Source organism: Mizuhopecten yessoensis, unplaced genomic scaffold (assembly GCF_002113885.1).
Source record: "Mizuhopecten yessoensis strain PY_sf001 unplaced genomic scaffold, ASM211388v2 scaffold11139, whole genome shotgun sequence".
NCBI classification, from domain to species: domain Eukaryota; kingdom Metazoa; phylum Mollusca; class Bivalvia; order Pectinida; family Pectinidae; genus Mizuhopecten; species Mizuhopecten yessoensis.
In genome coordinates, this window is record NW_018408899.1 from 958,157 (window position 1) to 981,929 (window position 23,773).

Below are 23,773 nucleotides of genomic sequence, written 5' to 3' on the forward strand. Positions count from 1 at the left end.
ATTAGAATTGATCCCAGGGTCTGCCCCACCCTTGCAGACTTGGCCCCTGGGTCATAACTTTGAAACGGTTGAGATCCCCACCCCAAAACTATATATACAAATGCTAAAAAAAAAGAGACAAATGCAGTCACAATATTAGAATCGATCCTGGGGTCTGGCCACAACTATAGGGACCTAGTTTCTGAGTCAAAGCTTCGAAACAGTTGAGATCCCCACCCCATAACCATACATAAAATTGCTGGGCATGAAAAATCTAATATAGCTATGCTACAAGGATTGGCCTTGGGGTCTGGCATATTCCCTTGATCTAATTTGGAGAATAGTTTGCCATGATTGCATAGGTATCCAGGTGAGCGATACGGGCCCTCTGGGCCTCTTGTGTTAGCTATAGGGCGCTATATCAAATGCTGTATATTATTATTATTAAATGTTGAATCAACTTTACATTAATCATACTAAAATAGAAAAGCCCTCCCTTTTGACCTTCAAATCTGTTCTTACCAATTGTGAAAAGTAAGGTCTGTTTTTAGTAGGGAATGGGTCTGTTTTAATTAAGGGGCTTAAAGATTGGAGTTGTTGAATCCTTGACTGATTATAAACTGTGATCTAAATTAACTTAGCAATTGTTTACAGAAAAGGCATTTTCATCTTCACATTACATATTGTTGCTCTCTTTTATTTTTCAGCAAATTATTTCAACACCCTCTTGAGGGACTATCACATGGTGTATAAAGAAACACTTCGTGATATGAAAGACCGCCCTTTGAAGGCATCTGTGTATCTGTCGCTCTTGGCAACAGTTGGGGTCCTCATAAAAACCAACCCGTCGCCATCAAAGCTGGACTATGAAGCCCGTTTAGTGGAGAACCATAATGATGTTGGTGTTGTTGGAGTTCCAGTGAGGAATCCAGAATCTGTCAAATTTCTTCACAAAGTTTTTGCAGCACATAAAGACTGTAAACTAAAGATTTATAACTTGTACCTTCTCACACTAGCAAGGATAGACACAGGATCAACAGAAGTGGATCAGTTTGCTTCCAAGTGTAAGCAAATCAAACCCCACTGGACAGAATTCCATAAAAGTATTGTGGATGTGTGCATATTTGGACGCTGGATACATTTGGAGAGGGCCATGGTAGACTATGATGTTAACCCTTCTGAATGGGAAAATAAATAGAATTGAAAGATGTATCAGATTTTTTATAGTTATTGTATCATCTTTAACTAATAACCAAACTAAGCATATAGTATTAGGCCAATAAAATGTGTTTGTTGTCTTTCGACTATCCTTATGTTTTTGTTTATCCTATTCATTTTATAGCAATTTTTCATAAGGATATACGTATCTAGAATTATGAGAGTTGCCTCCCCTCCTGCATATCCCATGGAATCCATTAGTCTCATGGTTGACTAACCAATAACCCAGGTTGTATTCTTTAGTCAAACTTAAATATCATAAATACCCTGTTGACCTTGAAGTAATTTGGTTCCCTGACAATTTATTACCGGTCTCCTTTAAATGATGGACAACATACTGTATTGTAGTAAGTTGGTAGCTGGTTCTGATCAAATTTCATCCAGGCCTTTATCTGGAATACGTTGCACAATATCATAATAAACTAATAAGTGTAGGGTCCTCCCTCACATGTGTGGGATGTACCATAAATGAATTTAGTCAATGTGATCTTTACCTCAAGGTCCAGTAAGTTCTTAGTTAGCCCCCTACTTTCTACCAGAAGGGACCAAAAGTCTGTGTATCTGATGCACTAGCTTTGTCATCTACAATTGTACAATCACTAAATTTTGTATAGAAGCACCTCTTCAGATGGCAGTGTCATGTACCATGTTGTGCCCCGTTATATATATACAGAGTTATGGTCCTTTGTTCATTGTACATCCCTTAATCTGGGGCGTGTCTCACATATGTCCTTTTACCAAAACTGATAATTTTGTATGTGCATGAGTGACGTTTAGGGGGCAAAGTCTGCCAAGGCAAACTGAAGTGGGGTCTGGTGCCCCTGTATGAGTTATGGCCCATTGATCAATTTTGATTCTAAAGTTAGTCCAGAGGTGGTGGGCTATGGATTGCTCACAATAATTATTGGTCTTGTTTTCAGTAAGTGTCTGAGCCATATTAAACTCTTTTTATTACACTAATTCACCTGAAGTAACTTAATTTGGTGTACAAGAACATCTTGAGATGGCGGATTGCAGAGTGCAAGAATTAAGTCATTGATACTACTTCACCTGGATTTGGTTTACAAGGACGTCTTGAGATGGCGGAGTGTAGAGTGCAAAAATTAAGTCACTGTGACCTATGACTTGACCTTTGACCTTAACTTTGAACATGTTTGTCCAGGGCATATCCTCTGGACTACTTTACCTGGAGTAGCCAGCTTTGGTGTACAAGGACGTCTTGGCCATATACTACAAGTATCCACTGTGGTAATCATACAAATTGTATTGGATTTTCAACTTAAAAGGGATGTTATGTCTCCAACCTCTTTGAGTGGCCTATATATCTTGATAAAACGTGTCATTTATGAAATGATGAAGGTATGAACTATTGAACATGTATTTTTCATAAAAGACCAGAAAACAAATAGCTGTAGTACGAAACACTTTATTTGAGATATCTTGTTGGACATGTAAATGAATGCTTTATAAAGCTAATGGAATGTTCCAAAAGTACAGATAAATAAAGTCACAACCAGAAGGTCCGGTAATCACATTGTAACAAACGATGATCAAGGTGACAAAAGCACAGTAATTAAACATACACAACTCATCCACGAAAACAACACACGCCTAGAACTCATTCACTGAAACATTATACCTCTATCCCACAACTACGTCAATATTGGTACAACATCTTTTCTCTAAAGTTATTGCAAACATATGGTTAAAGTTGGGGAAAAGTTATTAAATCAACATTCTGCCAGTGCCATTTAAGCGAAGCCTTTTGACAGCTTTAACAATTCATTTTTGAGTTATGTTACTTTATATTCTTACCAGAAGGCATCAACTCTTTTGATACAAGTCCAGACTCAAGTTTTTATTTTCAAAAATACTATTAAATAGGGTCATATTAGGAACCTAAGTATTTTTGACTTATGTGGAAGTGAATTCTACAGTTATTTTTAATATTTTCTCAAAATAGAATACCTATGATATTTTCTTATTTGATAGAGTAAACAATCCTAAATATCTAGTCTGATAATATCATAAACATGTCTTAACTCTTTCCTCATTGATATACTACCCTATTTCCAAGTTGTCATATATCAAAATGTACATCTTGGTTAATAATTCCCAGTGGAAATTTCAAATTTATACATAGTAAATTTAATGCTGTCTATTTCAAGGAATGTGGTGTGTGTATTGAACGATTACATTTACATGCATTTAATTACAAAATAATGAAACAAGGTCTAAAAATAAACAGTTTTTTCTCCTTTGTCACCTCAATACAAAACATGAATGATGATGTGATGATGATGTCTTAAAGTGGAACTCTCTAATGTGCAGAGATACAAAACATCTACTTAAAAGTTCTGTGCTAAAATTCAAAAGAGTGTTCTGTATGATATTCAAGATATCATGTGCCAGCAAGTAGTTTGTGTTTGCTCTTGAACATTAGAGAGCTCCAAAAATGGAAACGTTTTGATGAGTCACAACCATAGTGTTTATTATATATATATATATCAATGCTTAAAGCTGTGTGGATAAAGTACACAATGAATAACGGACATACATGAGATAACACTTAACACCAGTTAACTCACACAAACATGACATGGATCAGCTTATTATTGTAGAACGATTTAAATTTTTACCAACAATATTAAATATCATTTTATTATGCTTAATATTTCCTATATTTGTACACCTATTTTTTTAAGCATTTTCTTATTTCAAAATTTCATTTAAAAAATAAATAAATATTTGACCTGCATGTTACCTAGCCTGCCAATTTATCTTCAGCACTACTGCAAATAAAATCCTTGCAAAAACTACAAAATGGATTTTGTTTTTAAGATTTAAGTTTCCAACCAGTTGTACTACTTATCCTCAATCTCTCCCCTACTCCCCAAGCATCAAAATTTATTTGAAGTCCCCCCCCCCCCAAAACTGTTTCAGTATTCCTGCTTTTTCACACTTTAGCTCTTGGATTACCACTAACGGTTGGATTGATGATACCCCACAGTATATATAATCTTGGCAAGGATGGATATTTGTATTCTAGAACTCTGAATAAACAAATGTAGTGCAGAGGGAGGTCACAGGGGATTTACATACGATGAATGGCCAGGCTCACCAACACACAGCTTGAACTACAGTACAAATGTACAGCTACGTACAAATCCCTATTTGACCCATCCTTACTGTTGTTCACTTCAAATTTTCCCCTCTATATCATATTTCCAAAAATATTAATAATATTAATACTAGTGAAAAGACGAGTATTATTTTCGAATTTGAGACCAAAAATTGCAAGAAAAATATGTTCATTGAATTTCAATTTTCTTGCATCTTTGTTAAATGTAAAACCAGCCAAAAATGTAAAGATGATTTGTTTAAATTAGCAAAATTCCAAATAAAAATGACTCGCTCTTCAAGCATTTTAAACATCAAGGATAGGCCAATATTTGGAATTAAACATTCTCCTGGCAAAATTGCCAAAATAAAAATATTTCAATTTTCACGAACAACAACTGTATAGTATTGTTATGATAAATGTTGAAACACAAATTTGTAGATGAAACCCATCGCAAACCTGGCATATATTTTAATTTAGACCAACTTGTTTGATTTTAGTACCCAAGGTCCAGAATATAACTCGTCAAAACCCGTTATTTAGAAATTTGTGTAAGCCTCGCCATCAGCTGCATGTTAAGAGAGCCTGTGTACTGTGAACTTGTTTATTAAGTTAACTACGGTATATCCGAGTTAACAGTTAACGATATTTTAATCTGTGCCACTCATATTCTTAATGGTCACTACTGCAGACCATTTCATTTGAATTTCTTAACAATCAATACAAAATATTAAAAAAAAGACTGCAAAAAAAATCTATTTTCAATAAAATACACAAAGTATCAAATTTTAGGCCAGTTCTTTCAGGATTTATCGTCAAAAATTACAAATAGTCTTTTGTTGTCAAGTAGTTTAATGAAATGAATGATGACCATAGAGAGATCCATATGCTGTACTGGCGCCTCTTATACAAACGATAATAAATGTTGAAAAAGACGAGTGAAATATTGATGATGAAACCTGATAGTTATTATGCCCTTATAAAGATGTATTTTTAAAATACACAAACATATATAGTGGGTATATCTTGAAGGAGTTATCAACAGAAAAGCCAGTGCAATTGTGTCGCAAAACATTGTTACAACTGCCATTCAATTCCCAACAAAACCATTACAAAGACTTGTGTAAAAAATCTTTTGAAACTTACTTCAAATGACCAATGTCAGTTCCAGGCTGAACTGTTGTGCTGAGAGTTGTAATTATAACTGTGTATCTGACTTGACACCCAGTAATTCTATACATGAATGGAGTGTAATTATTGCACGGTGCCTTACCGGTATCAATTAAGTTTCTACATCAATTAATCGAGGAACAACTTTAGGGAGCATTACATCAATCTTATACAACAGACATGTATACTCAACAAGACAGGAATTGTCACAGGAACAACACAGAAGTTACTATGACTGTTAAACAAAGGAGGGGTGCATGGAAAAGGGGATTTTGAAGTAAAAAAACCTTTACGTGACTTCTTGTAAATTACCCCAACTCAATAATATTTGACATGCAGTATTTTATATCGGAGCCAACCATTTCTATAAAGTCTGGTCATTTATTAGCTGGTCTGTACACTGTTCCTTTTTGTTCAAGACAAAAAGAATGTTCAATTATCTGTATAAAAAGGAAAAACCCATCAACCTCACCTTTTGCATTGTCAGATTATCTTATAAAATCTCCTTTAAGTATTTCGTTCCATTCTATAAGTTCGCATAGCACTTTAAGTGGAAATATTGAATATTATGCAATAATATTAGGTTAATTATACAAAAGTCAAAGTAACAAGTTAGATTTTGTTAATTTTATAAATTATATATATATATATATATCACATGCTAACATCAGCACTTTCAAACAAATCTGTCCTGTGAATTTCATCAGCTTTCAAACAGTCTGAATTTTTCAAGTAAAGGATAGAAATTAATTCACATTTTATTCGTTGTTTCCACAGACTTTGGGGCTTATATCAGAGGAATCTTGTGTCAAGTAATAAAGATCCAGTAACTTCTTCAAAACCATACACTTATGACTCGAAACAATAGTAAAATACACAGAGGATAGGATAGCCAAGATGTTTAAAACAAAATGACAACAATCACATGACACATGAACTATACTATTGACAAGTCACGTGACTAGTTATAGTTCTGTGGCATCGCCGGTGTCAAGCAGAGACAGAGATCCGTAGAAATGGGCAGGTACATTAACGACTTCGCTGACAGGTCTAGGGCCAGGTTTGATGTTGAGCTGCTTGGGTGATGATCTCGCATCTGGCTTACACTTCCTACTTTTTTCAAATTGTGCTTGACGTACATAGTTTTTACTGACTGGTACAGGACGAAGATTGCCACGATTGGTGTCTCCCAGTTGCACATTTTCATCCATGGAACATGTCTCGTCATCTGTGATGTCAACTTCCTTGTCATTCACTTTGATGTTTGTCGAGATGGGTGCAGTAGGTACGACACTGACCTCATCATCTGTTTCCTTTGAAGTGGGAGGTGTGTACGAACCCAGCCCAAGGTCATTACTGTCGGAGTAGTCCTGCAATGTCTTAATGTCAACAGGGTGCCTCTTGATATTAAAGTGATTGTGCTGGAGGAAATTCTCTGCCGATTTTGATGGCAGTGTGACACATTTCTTCCTCAATGGGGTAGCAGACAAATTGTTTGTACCATATGCTGGATCACTGTATGCACTCCCAACACTGCGAGTCCCAGGATCCAAGGCGATCATGAGGTCACTCCCTGCTGTGGGCAGATTTACAATGTCAACACAACTGTAGGGTGAAGCCTCCACATTTCTCAAAACATCCTGACTAGATGACATTTGTTTCTTTTTCCACAATGGAGAATGTGGGTCTCTAAGAAATGTCTTGTTGCCTTGGATTCCGTAGTCATAGCGTGTGGTTCCCCGAGGGGGGGTCTGTGGAGGGTGACCCTGGGTGACCCCATAGCCATACTGCCTCCTCTCTAGGGTGCCTCCCGTTGGATGAAGTCTGGAGAAGATTGAGCCAGCGGCAGAGATCATGCTGCCCCTGCCACTGTCAATACCTGCTTTCCCTCCACTTGATCGCTGGTACATCCGCTGTGGATCGCCATACAGCTGTGACTGAAAGACAGGATAACTCACAGTAACGATCTGTACAAAAGCATGCTTGTTTAGAGTAAGATATATTCACATCAGTCCAGTATAAAATTCATGTGGCATAGTCCACTCATAACAAAAATAAAAATTAAAAGATGTTTCCAAAACCGATCAGTCAAACGAGCATACATGCTTAAAGTCTTTGTGTTTCAGGTGTTTTGACATAAATACATATAGCATAATTCTGTTAAACTTACACGGTGATCATTTACAGTTAAGTCTTTCTTCCTAGAGTTTAATTCATTTAGACATTATGAACAGTTTCTGTCTATAATTACAGCCTTTACCAAACATAAAAGATTAGTTACCTTGGTCAGCGTGGCATTTTTGTTGATCAAAGGGATGTCTATTGACCCATCAGGAGATGAGGGGGAGGAGCTGTCATGACGATGACCATCAATCCTCTCGTAGATGCTATCAGAGTCGTCAGAACTGGGTGACCGTGGTGGTAGAGGGTCAGGCATGGGCTGCAAGGGAGATAACTCAAATTATAATCTGTCCAAGAAGACACACAATGGGTTATTCATAAAGTCCTCCCAACACCTCAAGTATATAATTTCTTTTGAGATTTGCTTTACACTTGTTTGGATTAAACCTAAGAGGCACTGGAATAATTTGTCCTAGCTATAATACTAAGTAACATTTGAAAATATACTTCAGATGTACGGTCAGGTATCCACAGGAGAAAACCTTTTCCTAATCATTTACCATGGCAAGATCTTGCACATATACTACAAAATATTATTACAGCTTCACATAAATCTTTGACTTCTTGGAGGAATTTTCCCCCACATCTCTATGAATAAGGCACCACAAATGATACAAATCTCCTGATGTGTAGAAGGTCAGTTTGATAGCCTTGTGATACATCTTACCAAAAAATACCTATACATGTATAAAGTTAGTTACATATCACTGTAGCTTTATTCACTAATGATGAATAATTTAATGTGCATATTTATAGATTTACATGTACACATTAAATTTTGACAAAAGTAAGGGACAAAACCACATTAAAACAGACAGAACAGAGGGACAAGTGTAGGAGTTAAGAGGTAGACAGTTTCTTAGTTCAATGACACATTGACAAAACACTTCCAAACATCTTCAAAAAGTTATGCTTGAATCATTTTTAGAATCTCATATCCATATTTAATCAGTAAAGAAAATAATACTGGAATAAATTTCAACCTGTGTCATTAAACTAATGTTTTTTTTTGAAGTGAAAGTGGTTAATAAGTGATTAACTTAAACACACAGATAATATTGTGGGTACATGCCAGTGCACTATCCTTACCATGAAGAAGTAAGTTCCGGACGTCCAAGTTGAAGAACTGTAGTCCGGAACGAAATTCTTTCCAAAACAAAATTTAGACCTTTGATGGATTGTTTTCATAAAACTTCTTCGTTTATTCTGTTAAAATATTTTATCATTTTTGCAAATTTTCCTCCTTGCTTACTTAATTTTTTTCAATGGTTTTGGCAACTTCAGATAGCAAAGCATTGTTCACACTGGTTCCATACTTGTTTACTATGTTTGTGTTAGCATGTGTTAGTAAGCGTTCATAAGATTAAGGGGAGATAATTTAAGGTGGGATGATACTTACAATGGGTGGGAGAGGAACATGGGGCATTATAATGTCATACGGCTTGAACTTCTGTTTGACAGTAGTGACACAGCGTCTGTAAAGAGGACAAAAAAGGATATTTATAACATAATCTTGTGAAAACCACTTATATTATGATAAAAAGCATCACATGTAAACTAATTTCTTGAAATTTGAATTTTTCCTTTTTTCCCCCCCTTTTACCAAAGGTTACGGAAAATTGATGATTATTTTAGTGACACTTATTAAGCACCAGAAAGGACCTTTGAAGGACTTCAACTTTTAACCTGCTATGTTGCCTTTGAAGAAAAATCTGAGAAGTGTTAACTGTCAGTGTTTATATATAAATAGACAACATGAGAGTGTAGGCAACACAATAGATATAAATACTTACTTGACAAAGATGATGACACTACAAAGAGCCAGTATACAGACAAAGATGACTGCAGCAGCAATTCCACCTATCTCTTCCATAGATATCCCCACTGTATCAGATAGAGGTGGTATACATTTTAATATTAATTATGATAAAATAATCGGGACACAAATTACGAGAGAAAATAATAACACTAATATGCTTTAATACTGTTGTGATAAATCTTCTATCTTTTTGATCTGTTGTTAATGCTATATTTTATTATTTCCTCATTACCATTATTTGTCAATTGTTCCACAACTACACATTGTCTTAAATAGGCAGTGCATGTAACATCACCCTTCCCCCCTGTTTGTATGTCCTCCAAAAACTCCAGTCGGAATATGTACCTTTCATTTTAACCAGAACATGTCCGTGACATGAATGCCCCTACTCCCATTCAAATTAGTTTATTTTTTTTTTACATATTTTTATGAACAGTAATGGTGACCTTGACCTACACATTTGTTCTCTAAAAAAAATAATCATTGGAATGATTATCATACTTGAAAATTGTATGAAATCTATTAATAAATGCAATTGCTGGACAGATATTACTGAACTGGTTGACAAATTTCTATAAATAGTAATGGTGACCTCAGCCTTGACATTGGAACTCTGAAACTTTGACCTTCGTATAAAACCTATCTAAAGTTTGTTGAGAAATCAGGTCTCCACAATGATGACATTGAATCAAGATGGGATTGACATGGGAAAACTATATGCACCCGCCTCCCCCCTACAATAGCGGGGGCAGTAAACAAGGACACAAACTCCCATTTACCCACCCTTGATGGGATGTTGTATTGTGGTGTACAGTGGAGACGTTACTGGTCCCTGTCCTGCCGCAGCCTCAGCAGCCAGCCATATCCGATATGTTGTCTCTGTCTCAAGGTGCTGCAGGGTGAAGGTCATTGTCTTGCCATTGACTGTCATTACCTTTACTAAGCCTGTGATACAAAAGAGGTCAAAATCATTACATAGAGTAACATAATTAATATACACGTATATACGCAGACTCCAAAATTGACTTAATCTTACACTTGTTATCTTAAAATACAGCTGCAGGCATAATACCAGTGTTTGATTCAAAAGAATCTATTAAAAAATTCAAACATGTGACACATGTGACCTTGAAAGTCAAACAAGGACATTAAATTGAACATACTTTATAGCCTTTCATACCAGCATGCTTCTGGCCAAATATTATTACCCTGGCCATTTAGATTAACATATTTGACCCCTGTGACCTTTAATATAAGTCAAGGTCATTCATTGATAGCCCCTTATCACAACATGTTACTGGCCAAATATCAACACTGTAGGCCTCTTGGTTATTCAGAAAAAGTTGTTTTAAGGTTTTAACATATCTGACCACTTTGACCTTGAATATAAGTCAAAGTAATTAATTTGAACAAACTTCGTAGCCCCCTATCTCAGCATGTTACTGGCCAAATATCAACACCCTAGGCCTCTTGGTTATTCAGTAGAAGTTATTTAAAGGTTTTATACATATTTGATCCCTGTGACCTTGAATTTAAATCAAGGTAATTTATTTAAACAAAATTGGTAGCCCTTTATCTCAGCATGTTACTTGCCAAATATTATCACCCTAGGCCTCTTGGTTATTCATCAGAAGTCATTAAAAGATTTCAACATATTTGTTGACCCTGTGACCTTGAAATGGATGAAGGTCATTCATTTGACCAAACTTGGTAGCACTTCATGCAAGCATGCTACTGCATGGCCAAATATCATCATCCTAGGCTTCTTGGTTACTGAGAATTTTTTTAAGGTAAAAAGTTGACGCTGGACAGACGGATGCCGAATGGACAACGCACCATGGCATAAGCCCACTTGCCCTTTTGGCAGGTGAGCTAAAAATGTTGTAAACTTTAATAATTCTAGTTGAGTTGTCTCTCCTTGCATAATTAAAGATCTTACAAATTCAATTTACTGCCCTAGTAGATATTTTGTGATGATTACTTACCATATTATACAATTAGCACGTGGAATGATCAGAAGAACTCCTACAGGTACATGAGAAAGGCAAAATGACTTACCTGTACAGTTGCCGTCCCTGGCTGCGGTACAGAAGAAGATGAGGTAGGAGTGTATGTAACCGTGAGATTCGTGACACTGGAACAGGTCCCAGTCCAGTCGGACTCGGTTGTCTCCAGGATACGCCATCAAAGCGAAGTTCTTAGGGGCCAGGGTAGGTTCTGTAACACAGTGATATTATTACTAGTGTTGTAAGTTGATTTTGATAAAGTTCTGAATTCTGGTAAAAAAAAATCTGTAGGTAATTCATGAATGACACATGCAAAACACGATGCAAAAATGACATATTTCCTATTTTTTTTTCAAAGAATATTGTTACGTCCATGACTTACAAAACCACATTTCAGTGATAACCTTATAGTTTGTCTATGAATTTAGATAAAGTAGCTTTTCAGTTTTCGTATAATTCTAAAATATTCTTACTTTCATTCTTGTTAAAAAGGCAGGAGTTCCACAATATTCCACTGCTTATTTTCTCCCCAGAAGACATTTTGGTTTCCATGGAGATGCCAAATATGGTGAACTCTAGGGATGTCCTTGACACATTTGAGTAGAATTCTTTTGTGCCTGGATCCACAAGTTTCCATTGTAGCGGTTCCTGAAAGATAACATATAAAACATAAGTCAATCATAAGCTGTGTTGAAATGAAATATTTTAAACTTAGCATTATAACAAAGTGAGTATTGGACTTGCTGATGGTGACCACTGACCCTGTGTACTAAAAATGGGCAAAAAGTGGCCTCTGACTTACAAAGCACCATAGTGAACCTGATCTACTGACTACACTGTGGCCCCTAACTTACTGAGCTATACTGTGACCCCTAACTTACAAATCCACATCCTGACCCTGACTTTCCAACTTCACCGTGACCCCTGATAAACCAAGCTTTGTGACCCTGATTACTCATTACTCCTCTGTGACCCCTGACTTATAATTACACAGTTAACTATGACCCCTGACCTGCCAAGCTTTATTGTGACCCTAACTTGTCAAGTTTTATCATGACCCCTAACTTTCTGACTACACCGTGACCCCTGACCTGATTACACCATGACCCCTGACACCTAGCTACATCGTGACCCCAGACTTACCGAGCTACAACGGTGTAGATGGGGAGATCCCTTACACATGAACACTGTGTAAGATGCAATAGTTGGATCAGTATCTCCCTCTTCATTCTTAGGTGCTGTCCAGCTCATTCGTACCAAATTCTGGACATCAGAGCTAGCATTAACTACCTCAACTACAAAGTTCTCTGGGAATGCAGGCACTAGATAAACAACAGACAGAGATAAGGCTTGTTATTAGCAACACAAAACACGCCCTAGGTGACTACAGAACATAGTAGAGATCAATTAATTAATCAATAGAAAAATAAAGACTTTTTTTTGCACACATATGATTGACAAATAAAATTAGCAGTTAAAATTATTCATGTGTTTTTGAAGATATTCCAATCACAAAAGTTATTATTAAAGGACACAACTTGCTAAGTGGCAGTGACCTACTTTTCGACTGTGCGGGTATAAAGATGGTAGAGAAGTGTGGTGACAGTCCTGCTTTCGTCGCCCCACGAATCTCGATCACATAGTCCTGACTTCCAGCCAAAACAAGGCTGCCTTGATTGGCGTGACTCACATACATTTCCTCCTTACTGCTCGTGCTCTGTGTAACCTTAGTGATTTGGTAGTACTTGATCATTCCGTTAGCAGCAGTTCTTGGAATAGGCTATAAACATATACCAATGATAAACGGAAGTTATATAAAGGAGATTTTTTTTCCAAATTAATTTTCAATGGATATCAATTACTTATACATTGTACTATTTTGAATACATGTAACTAGTGAATTCAGCCGAATCACAAAAGTTACAAATAACCGCAAACATGAGATAGTAAAGTTAGATGTATAGAATGAAGACCTGCTTTGTAACATTTCTTTACCAGTTCACTACAACTATACATAACTATAAGTGACATTTAATCCCTACCTGCCAATACAGGATGATCTGGCGACAGTCCTTGAGCATGTCACACGGTTGCTCCGAAAAACTACCAGACTGGAGAGAGGGGGCAGCACCAGGCACTGTAAAGGAAGGCGTTACCAATTACTTTATTTTCAAAACATATCACATGATCATTCTTTAATACAGTGTTTAACTTGTTTAAGATGTTCTTGATCTTTAAACAGTCATTTCTTTTTGCTTTTATTTTGTACTTCTCTATTGTACTGTAATAATTTTTTCAAGTACCCAATTGCGAGTATCAAATATCGTAACATAAGCAGCCATCAAAGACAGTAAGTACTGACCATCTTCCCTGGTCAGCAGAGTGGTGTCCACTTCCTTACTCCAGAACCCATCGATTAGAGGTGAACAGCGGATCTTAACCACATAGATAGTGTAGGGTGTCACACCACAGATAGAAACATTGGTGTTTCCATTGGAAATCTCAAACTCCTGAAAACAAATGAATGTAGGTTATAATCAAATTTATCTAACACTTCTTAATGTTATAAAATAGCTTGATAATTATTCAAGGAAAGAAGGCAAACAAAAAATAAAACCTGACTAATAAAGAGTCTTCAAATTTCAAAGATATTTAAAGATGTAAATGTAGAGGATATTTATGATGGCAAAAAAGAAAAACATCTTTCCAGCATATTATATGAACACATAAGAAACAAACCTTCCAGTGATGCGGATCCCATTCCGAGTTGTACTGGATACGGAACACTTTGCTGTTGTTAGGACGGGAGTGGGACCAGGAGAAGGCCATACATGTACTGTTGTACGTGTATTTGACATTACTGACCGGTGCAGGCTCCACTACAGATGAGAATACAATTGTAAGTTCAAATATCTCTAACCTTCAAATAATGGTGACTAGTACAAGTGAATTACAAAACAGGCATTTATGTACAAAAATCTGGATCTGTAGCTATTGACGTGATAAAACACATTTTTTAAACCAAAAATACTATCTATAAAAGTTTAACCCATTCACCCCGAAAGTCACATTTGAACCTTACCAAAGATATGGCAAGTCCAGTTTAGGATGGTAGGGGTGAGTTAAATGGCATAGAACAAAGCAAGATAGACCTCTATTCTCACTGATATATGTAAAATTGGCAATGTTCAGATCAACAGAACTGGATTTATGCTTGATGATTAACATTTAAACAGATCATTTCCTGGAAATGTTCCTGAAGTGATTATAGTGAGCCAATAATATAATATTCCTGGACATTATTGCTAGGACACTTAAGAATTCGAAAAACTTTTGCAATAACAATGACTTTGTGCTTTAATACATTTGTGTATAGTCATGCTTGCATTCATATTTTCAAAACAAAAAAAGATATGCCAGCTTTTTTGAAACAGAACCAATAATATGTATACATGTATATAAATGTCCAATCGTATCACGTCTGATAAATGTCCAACCATATCATGTCTAGGTACCATAACATGTCGGGGCACTCAGACCTCCACAACTGTGTTGTGCATTACGCCTTATCCGATTCTCTTTATGGGAAATGTATGTAAATGAGATGGCCATGAGTATGTCCCATTACCTTCAAATTAATCTAGGTCTAGCATGTGAAAGGGAATCCGTACTGGGAATTAAGTCTTATCCCATACACTAGGACTCCTCGACAACGGGCAAACAAGCAAAGCGAATATATTGTAACATTATTATCTCATTCTGTTATTGTATTGTTACTAAATGACCATTGTTGAAATATCTTTCCAAATATAAGTTCCTTGTAAAATTTTTATTCAATCCAACAGAATAACAATACCACTAGGTTTTGGCATAAAGTGTCAAAAACAGGTCAAAAATCAATGTTGAACCTCTAGGAACCTCAAATGATTATCATCCTAATACTATTACTCAAGGTTGCATTAATGAGTTTCAACACTTTCACCAAAACTTACATCAACCAATGCTGACAACAATATCAGGGTGACTATGTGAGCCCCGATATTCCTGAAATAGACCAGCTTAAAAATAATATTTTCTTTTTCAACATACATATTTGCAGACAGAAAATTAAGGTACTTGGTACTTTTTACGGAGAATTCTCACTTTCGATTTTCTGTCAAATGTTTGACACAAGTATACACACGATGTTTACAAGCGATATCTTAAAGTCCTAAATGTTCTTCCTAGTTTTTGTGTAAGAGTTGTTCCCCTTACCAATGCGTCGTGTGTCCTTTTTCATGAGCTGTGACTTAGCCATATCTCCAGTTCGCGTGTTATGGATTGTCAACTGCATATAGTACATCATTCCGTCGTAGTAAGTGCTGTCAAACGCACCCATCTTCCAAGTACAGGAAGTAGGTGTTGGGTGGGGACAGTCTGCATGCTCCATGTACCTGTGGAGATAACAGTAACGGGTTAAAACATCCAGAAGCATGGTCTGGCTAAGGGGTTAACAGATGGAAGGATAAACAAGGTGACTGCTATATAATCCTAATTATTTCTTATGAGAAGACTTTGGCATTCCAGAAAAGTTTATCCTTACTAGTTTATCAATCTGTATTGTAAATGTGGACGTATGTATATAAGAATGTACTTACTCCACCGTCCACACCAGGTCAATCTTGATGTCTTCCGTGTGGATGTAGTTGAGCCCTAGCCTCCACACACAAGTCATGTTCTCCCAGTTATACACCCGGCAGTCAATGTCCTCCACCACCTTTGGTGCAACTGTTACATAATACATAAACATCAATAAACTATCATACATTTTACTGTGAATTTGACTAGAAAGACCTGCACATCTCCTACAACCTGTCATTTACAACATTATTGAATACAAATGCTTTAATGTTTTTGGAATTCTCACGAGACAGATTTTACTGACATATGATACCTAATTTTACGTTATCGTATATAATGCATCGTCTTATAAATGTTAATCTTGACATTTTTGTTTATAAAATTTAAGATAGACATTGTGTTGTGTGGTAAATAAACATTAACTTCAGTTTAAGAAACATCTGATCTAACATTTAATAATTATATTGCTTTCAACAAAGACCTTAAACATCCATATCCAATCTATTTCTAACGTTCATGTTATATCCATATCCAATCTATGTCTAACGTTCACGTTATATCCAATCTATGTCTAACGTTCACCTTATATCCATATCCATTCTATGTCTAACGTTCACGTTATATCCAATCTATGTCTAACGTTCCCGTTATATCCAATCTATGTCTAACGTTCCCCTTATATCGATATCCAATCTATGTCTAACGTTCACCTTATATCGATATCCAATCTATCTCTAACGTTCACGTTATATCCAATCTATGTCTAACGTTCACGTTATATCCATATCCAATCTATGTCTAACTTTCACGTCAGACTTCCATATGATGCTGTCAAGTGACCTTGATCAAACACTTATTTTTTACCTTAACATAACACACTCTCATATTTGACCTTGACACTTACATTCGACCTTGACATACTGGTTGGCGATGACCTTGGGTGTGCCGTGGGTTGTGTTGAGTTTACAGACATAGTTGCCCTCATCATACATGGACTCGATGGGTAGGCGGAGCTGTATGGTGCGTGTGCTGAGCCGAAACACATACTTTCCTGGAATAACCTTGTTGTCCTTACGAGTGAAGTACATTCGTGATGAATCTTCCACCAGGGGGCGGGTCAAGTTGCATGTCAGCACCAACTCATGGCCGATATAAATGTATGGATCATCAGGCAGAAGTACTGCAAAACAGACCAGAGTTGTTATTATTGGAGCCATTATCGTAGGGTTCAATACAATTTTCATGAACTAAATTTATTAATGCTCAAATTTATGACAAATCAATGCAATTGTTAAAATCCTAACACGTAACACATCAGATATGGGATATATTAGTTAGTCTTGCATAGCTATCTGAATTTTCATCTATATAAAAACCCAAATGGGATTATAATTTCATCAATATAGCCTCTAATCTTGACACCAGTTCTTCAAAAATCTCATCATACAGATATTTTCTTTTCTTTTAATGTATCAATTTACAATTTCATCAATTTGTTCCTATTTCAGAAATGATCTTTGGTATGGAGCTCATATAAACGAGGTTTCATCGTAACTCAGGTGACTATTAAACTGACATTACTGGCTTCCGAAGACCCAGATTAAATGTTAATATCCTCTTAAAATGCTGAATTAATTGATTTTTAGAATTTTAATACCACTTTCATAATATGATGCTTAAACTTGTCTTCAGACTAAAAGGTAACCTCATAAAACATTCTTTCACAGATGATTCTGTCACTGTTGGTAACGGAAACTTGCCTATAAAGGACAACTCGGGTTATCAATTATATAAAACCTGGCTAAGAGGGCTACCTGTATGAATAAGACAATATAACAAATCGTCTATAACATCATGTCCTAACTTATAACAGACCCATGGTTTACAAGTGTCTATATATCTCCTTTCCTGTTCAGGATCCTGACCAACTGCAGGCAAAACCCAAGATAAATCTACCATGTTTTTTTTGCAAAGACAGTGACCTAGCTAGCTCCCTTTCATATCATTTTTGATATTAGTGTAGAGCAATTGGGCCAGAGAACGTCTGATGACCATGTAGCTCGATTGGTTAGAGTGACAGTATAACAATTTGAAGTCTGGGCTCCAATCCTGGCCTAGCCATGCTGAACTTTTTACACTTGGAACACTTAACTGTTTGATTTTTTTCTTCATAAAAGCCCTACAATGTATGGTTTTCTTGTCAGAAATGATTTATCAAAGCTATAGTCATGCCAGAAAAATGAGTTTCCAATCGTATGCATGGTAACAGGTTCTTGGCAGTGGTACAAGGATTCTTGTTTCCCTTATATACAGGTAAGTATTTAAAGTAAGTCAAGTCATATTATTTAAATGTAACAGTTTAAAAAATGTGATTGATTCTTGCCAAGCTAGAAAACCTAACAACTGTTATTGTGCATTTCAAATTGTGTTAAAGTTTGCATCGATCTATTTTAATTGCATGGGTAAAACAATAAAATGGTTGTATTGTGGTAGTTTCTGAGTTTAAATTAAATCAATTTTTTCACCTGAACTGAGAAACAAATTAAATTTATTGCAATGATCAATAAATCTTTGTTAATTTGTTTGACTGGTTTCATCATCAAAGAACTGGTACTGTAGAAAATTAGTTTATCATGCTTGCTGCAGATTTATAGCCAAAGTAATATTCAACAAGACTCATTTAACATAACCAGCTTTCTGTAAACTGGATCGGGAAATCCATACCCAGATAACAGTTTCACTGTGCTATTCAATATCTTCAAATACCTGATATCAAATGAAATATTTTGGTTCAAAAAAATGATTATGAAAAAGAAAAAATCCCAAATAATTTTGGAATATTTAGATAAATTGACCAAACTTTAATAAAAGATACTTTAAATAACTGAAATAAGTATATTTAGACCCAAGTCTACATTGATCCATTGGCTTGACAACTTCCTGTATGACTTTCTATCAAAATTTCAAAAATATCCAATGATCTTTTTTTAAGCTAGACTGGAAAATACACATTATATACAGATATTTGCAACATTTAATAGCTAACAGCCAGAGCACTTGCCAATATATACCTAATTAGTAATTACTGTAAATAAAACGATTCTGTTTTAAATGGTTTACCAGGTAACTGAAATCCCAAAAGGCAGGAATTTATTAAATCCCTTTATATATAGTTGATATCGCTAGATACTATACCCTTAGTTCTCTCTTAAATTAGAGCTTTATCAAATGTGTTGGGAATGATATTGAAGAGGTAATTAACTTTCTGATCTGTAGAGTTTAGAGCCTTAATCCAGATGTTATACTTGGAACACATTATATAGCATTAGCTAAGATATTCTGTCTCACAGTTATACAAAACCCTGAGTATACTTATATCTAGTGTATCAGTTAGAGCCAGCTACATGTGTCATCTACCTACACACCCCATCAGGTAACAATACCAAGTTTACAACACTCCGGTGAAAACTTTGGGTGATCAGTCTGACAATGACACCCAGGTGATACAAAACTCAGGTGATTACACTCATTTGATTACCCTGGTGATAACACTCATTTGATTACCCTGGTAATAATACTCATTTGATTACCCTGGTGATAACACTCATTTGATTACCCTGATGATAACACTCCGGTGAAAACACGCTGCTGATAATACCAATGTGATAATACTCACTTTAAAACACTGGTGATTACACTCTGTTGATAATCCATTTGATAACACCCATGTGATAACACCCATGTGATAACACATACTTTTAAAACACTGGTGATAACACTGGTGATAACATCAATGTGATAACACTCATTTCATAACACTTTTTTAAGACATTCAGGTTAACATTTTGGTGGTAACACTCGGGTGATAGTGTTCTTGGTACAAAATATAATTTTGGGTGATAACAGTGGTAAATAAAGCTACAACAATCAGGACATAAAATGTTTAATTCAAGGGAGATAACTGTTATACCTTTAACCGTCTTAGGAAGGAGGTGAAATATGTGCAATGAGCAGAATTAATCCAATCATGACTGACTAGTGCTTCACAGTGCAGACTTTATATAACTTTGTTTATCAGTTAACAAGCCAAAAATGGAAAATGTATAAGTCAAGTTAAAAACCGATGTATTTTGTATAAATTATATACAAGTAAAGCTACATTTCACACAAGCTGATCACAACCAAGATACTAGTTAAAGCATTATTAGCACTCAGGGACCGTGCAATATTTAAAAAATAATGCTGTTAATTAAACATAACTACATCTGTTTGGATTTGAAATTACCACTATCTGATAAAAAAAAAAATGAAAATAGTTTTCCATTTTAAGCTATTTGGAATAAAAACTATTTTGAGTAAACAAGCAATTCAGCTGACGAGAATGAAACAAGAACAGCCCAGCTGTTCTCAGGTTTAGATGTCTATCACAATCCCCATGATACAACATGATGTAGTATATGTAGATTTTGTCCTATAAATATTTCATGTCTGCAGTAAACAAGGACAGTTGCTTTTTTAATTTGTTTCAAAAAGTAAATATCGGGCCAGGTAGCTTTTACAGTAAACAGTTTTGATTTTGTAAGCTACAGTGAGTATTTCACATAGTGATGTTTTTGGAGCTGGCTTTTTCCTATCTCTACTTTAATCCTACAACTTTATTTAAAGTCAAATCTAATTTTATGGTAATTTAATTTCAGTGTACAGCGAAACCTGTCTTGAAAGATCTCTTAAGGGAGAGAACAAACGCAGTCTTAATAGACAGGTAGACTATAAAGTATGGTTAGCATAGAAAACATTATTTGGGATCTTGTATAGTGGCCATTTTAAGGTAAGTGCCTGTTAAAGCAGGTCTTGCTGTACTTTAATTCAGTCAAATATTGTACACTGTTTTCAATAGCTGAAACAAGTTTGATACAATTAGCAAAGTTAAACTGTATATTAGAAAACTATTAAATTTATATTGATGTAACTTCAAATTGACTTTGAATTAAATAAATTGAGATTTTGATGATAACCTGTCTAGTTTCCTGTGATATGATCCGGAGAAAAATACAAGTCATCCTTCAATCCAGAATTAATCACCACTTTTAAATCACCCAACCATGTCCAAGCTTTTTGGTCAGTAATCAAGTATCACTTTCTTGGTGGTCGTGTGTTACTTCTGGCTATAAAATCATATCACCACTTTAATGGTAGTCATGTCCTGAACTCAAAAAAGCTGAACTTGATTCGAGTTTAAAGAGTTCATATTTCCATCTCTGATATTATCATTTAGATTTTTGTGTGCGAGGATGGTCCGAGATTGAGTGCTGCTCCTTGATTTAAATAATTTTACTGCATGTATTTGTAGCTAAAATGGTACTAATTGACACTAATATGAAGATTTCAAATCCCCCCCACCCCTGGCCAGGACAAAATATCTTTATTCTTTTGCTTAATTGATAGACTTCATGAGCTTCACCTTTAACATTGAAACTAAGTTTTCTGTACAGAATGCTAAGGAATGTAAAGAGATTTGATCTTCATGCAGTGCGTGGACGAGTATATCTTGTTTTGTGTTATTTAACTTACATACTATACAGATATATTTGTTACCTTTAAACATGACTTACCTCCTATGTCCCCCTCATTGCTGTACATGAAGCCTGAGGCGAGGGTTGCCACGGCGAGGGAGAGAAGTGCGTACAGTGCCACGCCTTCCATACCACCAGGGTAGTGTGTTCATGTCCTCACCCTAACACATCACAGGGCTGTCGTACCTGTGGAACAGATATAGGAACATTAGAACACTTGCAGCAATTTCTGTACCAAAAAAACAAACATGATCATGAATCAATTAACAACGTAGAACGGATCATGATGTCAGACTTTCCAAACTTTGGTTTGTTTGAAAGAACATGAATGGGTAACCTCTTGACAATATTTCTTCATGAGCTGTTCTGATCCTTATTATCTCTATATAGTCCTTTTCCTACATGACATATAACTATTCATGCAAGAGTTGCTTTGTGACAAACTATATCTATACTTTACATAATGTACATTTTAGTCCTTCCCTAGATTCTGTCACAATTTGTCAGATGCTAAAAGCCAAACATGAACTTGGATGTGGATGTAACAAGCACATTCAAGCAGGGTTTTAAAATGCTCTAAAAGCATTCAGCCATCTGGGACACAATTCTTTTCTACAGCAGCAAATTAAGGTCAGACTACTCAAGCTGAACATGCTAAACAAGACAATCTAGAACAATTCCGATTAGGTTTTCAGTAAATTAAATAAAAGTTTAATGGAATAGGAAGAGTTTGAGATTCTGTTTATCATTACCTCAATTAATTCATATACCATGACTTATTTTGTGAATACTCAGACTAGAAAACTATCAAAAGACAACACCATCAGTTTTGCTTCATTCAATTTGTGACCTGATTTCCTTTTATCAAAAAAATAAATATTTTGTTTTGAATTTCCATCATTTTCATTGAATTGTTGTCAGTTTAACAATTTTAACAATATAAGTTAACGTACATAATGTCATAAATGTGCAGGTATTATTTTACAGAAACTTCGGAAAAAACTCAACTGTTAAGTTGCAATACCCAAAACTAGCTCCCATTATATTCGTCAATGAATTTCTTTCTTTTTTTTCTTTTCCTTTAAAAAAAATACTAAACAGAGAAAAACCTCTGCATATAATTTCACACATAAAAATATATCGGAATGTTTCCACGCCTGTATTAAAGTATGGACTCATATGCATCATTGCCTTAAACAGAAGATAATGGGGACAGACAGATGTCTGTTGAGAGGGGGAGGGGGCTTCCAACTTCCTGTAATTAACGCTATTATTTCGGAATGTCCCAAGCTCCTGCCGATCCATGCCCATCCATCCCCCTACCGTCACTTTGAAATGGATAATTTGATTCGGTCATAATGAGCTACATACAAAATTTGATATTTCAGATTCGCTCTGCTATTATTTATGGCTGTTTAAATCAGTTTAACTGTCAATTTTGGCGGCACATGATGGGAGTATAATTGTGTGATATGGACAAGATAAGGCCAGACTCTCTCGCCTATCTTCACAGATATTCCACACTCCAGGCCTTCAGTCGTACATATATCCCAAGCCTACAGCAACACCAAATGAAATCCTCTGTAATTAATGAAACAAATTTTCACGAAATCATGTCTTGTGTGTTTCTCAATTCTGACAGTTACGCTGTGGAAGCATGCATAGAATAGCGGCAGAGATGGTCGCGTGATATGCTGCAACGTTGAGAATTGTGTAACAGACATTACCAGAAACATTGTCGGGGATAATTAGATTTACAACTACTAGTAAAATATAGTAATGGTTAATTTGTAATACAAATTTATTGTTATGGTTCTATCGAGTTACTATAGCGATATTCTATGTGACCGGAGGGAAAATACAGCAACTTGAAACTGCTTGACAGTATCAACCTATCTTAAATAGCATTCAATGTGAATTTGGATTTGCACACAGAAGATACAAATCAGATACCAGCATATGTAGGTGAAAAACCACTTCCATAAGCAGTTTCTTTATCAAAATAAAGTGGATCAACAAAATCATATTAATTCTATTTTTATCAAATCAAATTATGATTATAAGCATTTATCAACCAATTCCGTAA

At 35.6% G+C, this 23,773-nt stretch overlaps 2 protein-coding genes across 16 annotated transcripts in view; one reads left to right on the forward strand and one right to left on the reverse strand.

Annotated features, from left to right (window-relative positions):
- Nucleotides 1-5,046, forward strand: part of LOC110466657 (mitochondrial import inner membrane translocase subunit Tim29-like) — a 9,129-nt gene extending 4,083 nt beyond the window's left edge. The window contains exon 2 of the mRNA XM_021523312.1: nucleotides 687-5,046. Within this exon, the coding sequence (XP_021378987.1) occupies nucleotides 687-1,177 (491 nt within the window). The 3' untranslated portion in view covers nucleotides 1,178-5,046. The remainder of the gene's footprint in view (nucleotides 1-686) is intronic.
- Nucleotides 5,047-5,829: 783 nt separating this feature from the next.
- LOC110466654 overlaps nucleotides 5,830-23,773 on the reverse strand; it is a 103,554-nt gene continuing 85,610 nt past the window's right edge. For 10 of the 15 annotated variants that reach the window (XM_021523295.1, XM_021523302.1, XM_021523306.1 and 7 more), the window contains 16 exons: nucleotides 21,727-21,873; nucleotides 17,019-17,294; nucleotides 16,132-16,261; nucleotides 15,749-15,927; nucleotides 14,234-14,373; nucleotides 13,857-14,004; nucleotides 13,537-13,631; nucleotides 13,055-13,274; nucleotides 12,638-12,816; nucleotides 11,968-12,142; nucleotides 11,547-11,705; nucleotides 10,272-10,433; nucleotides 9,463-9,553; nucleotides 9,069-9,144; nucleotides 7,770-7,928; nucleotides 5,830-7,425 (listed from right to left, as the gene is read on the reverse strand). In XM_021523295.1, coding sequence (XP_021378970.1) covers nucleotides 6,454-7,425; nucleotides 7,770-7,928; nucleotides 9,069-9,144; nucleotides 9,463-9,553; nucleotides 10,272-10,433; nucleotides 11,547-11,705; nucleotides 11,968-12,142; nucleotides 12,638-12,816; nucleotides 13,055-13,274; nucleotides 13,537-13,631; nucleotides 13,857-14,004; nucleotides 14,234-14,373; nucleotides 15,749-15,927; nucleotides 16,132-16,261; nucleotides 17,019-17,294; nucleotides 21,727-21,817 — 3,252 coding nt within the window. In that variant the 5' untranslated portion in view covers nucleotides 21,818-21,873 and the 3' untranslated portion in view covers nucleotides 5,830-6,453. Of the gene's footprint in view, nucleotides 7,426-7,769; nucleotides 7,929-9,068; nucleotides 9,145-9,462; nucleotides 9,554-10,271; nucleotides 10,434-11,546; nucleotides 11,706-11,967; nucleotides 12,143-12,637; nucleotides 12,817-13,054; nucleotides 13,275-13,536; nucleotides 13,632-13,856; nucleotides 14,005-14,233; nucleotides 14,374-15,748; nucleotides 15,928-16,131; nucleotides 16,262-17,018; nucleotides 17,295-21,726; nucleotides 21,874-23,184; nucleotides 23,269-23,773 lie in introns of all 15 variants that reach the window. The other 5 variants (XM_021523293.1, XM_021523294.1, XM_021523298.1 and 2 more) reach the window with 1 other exon arrangement.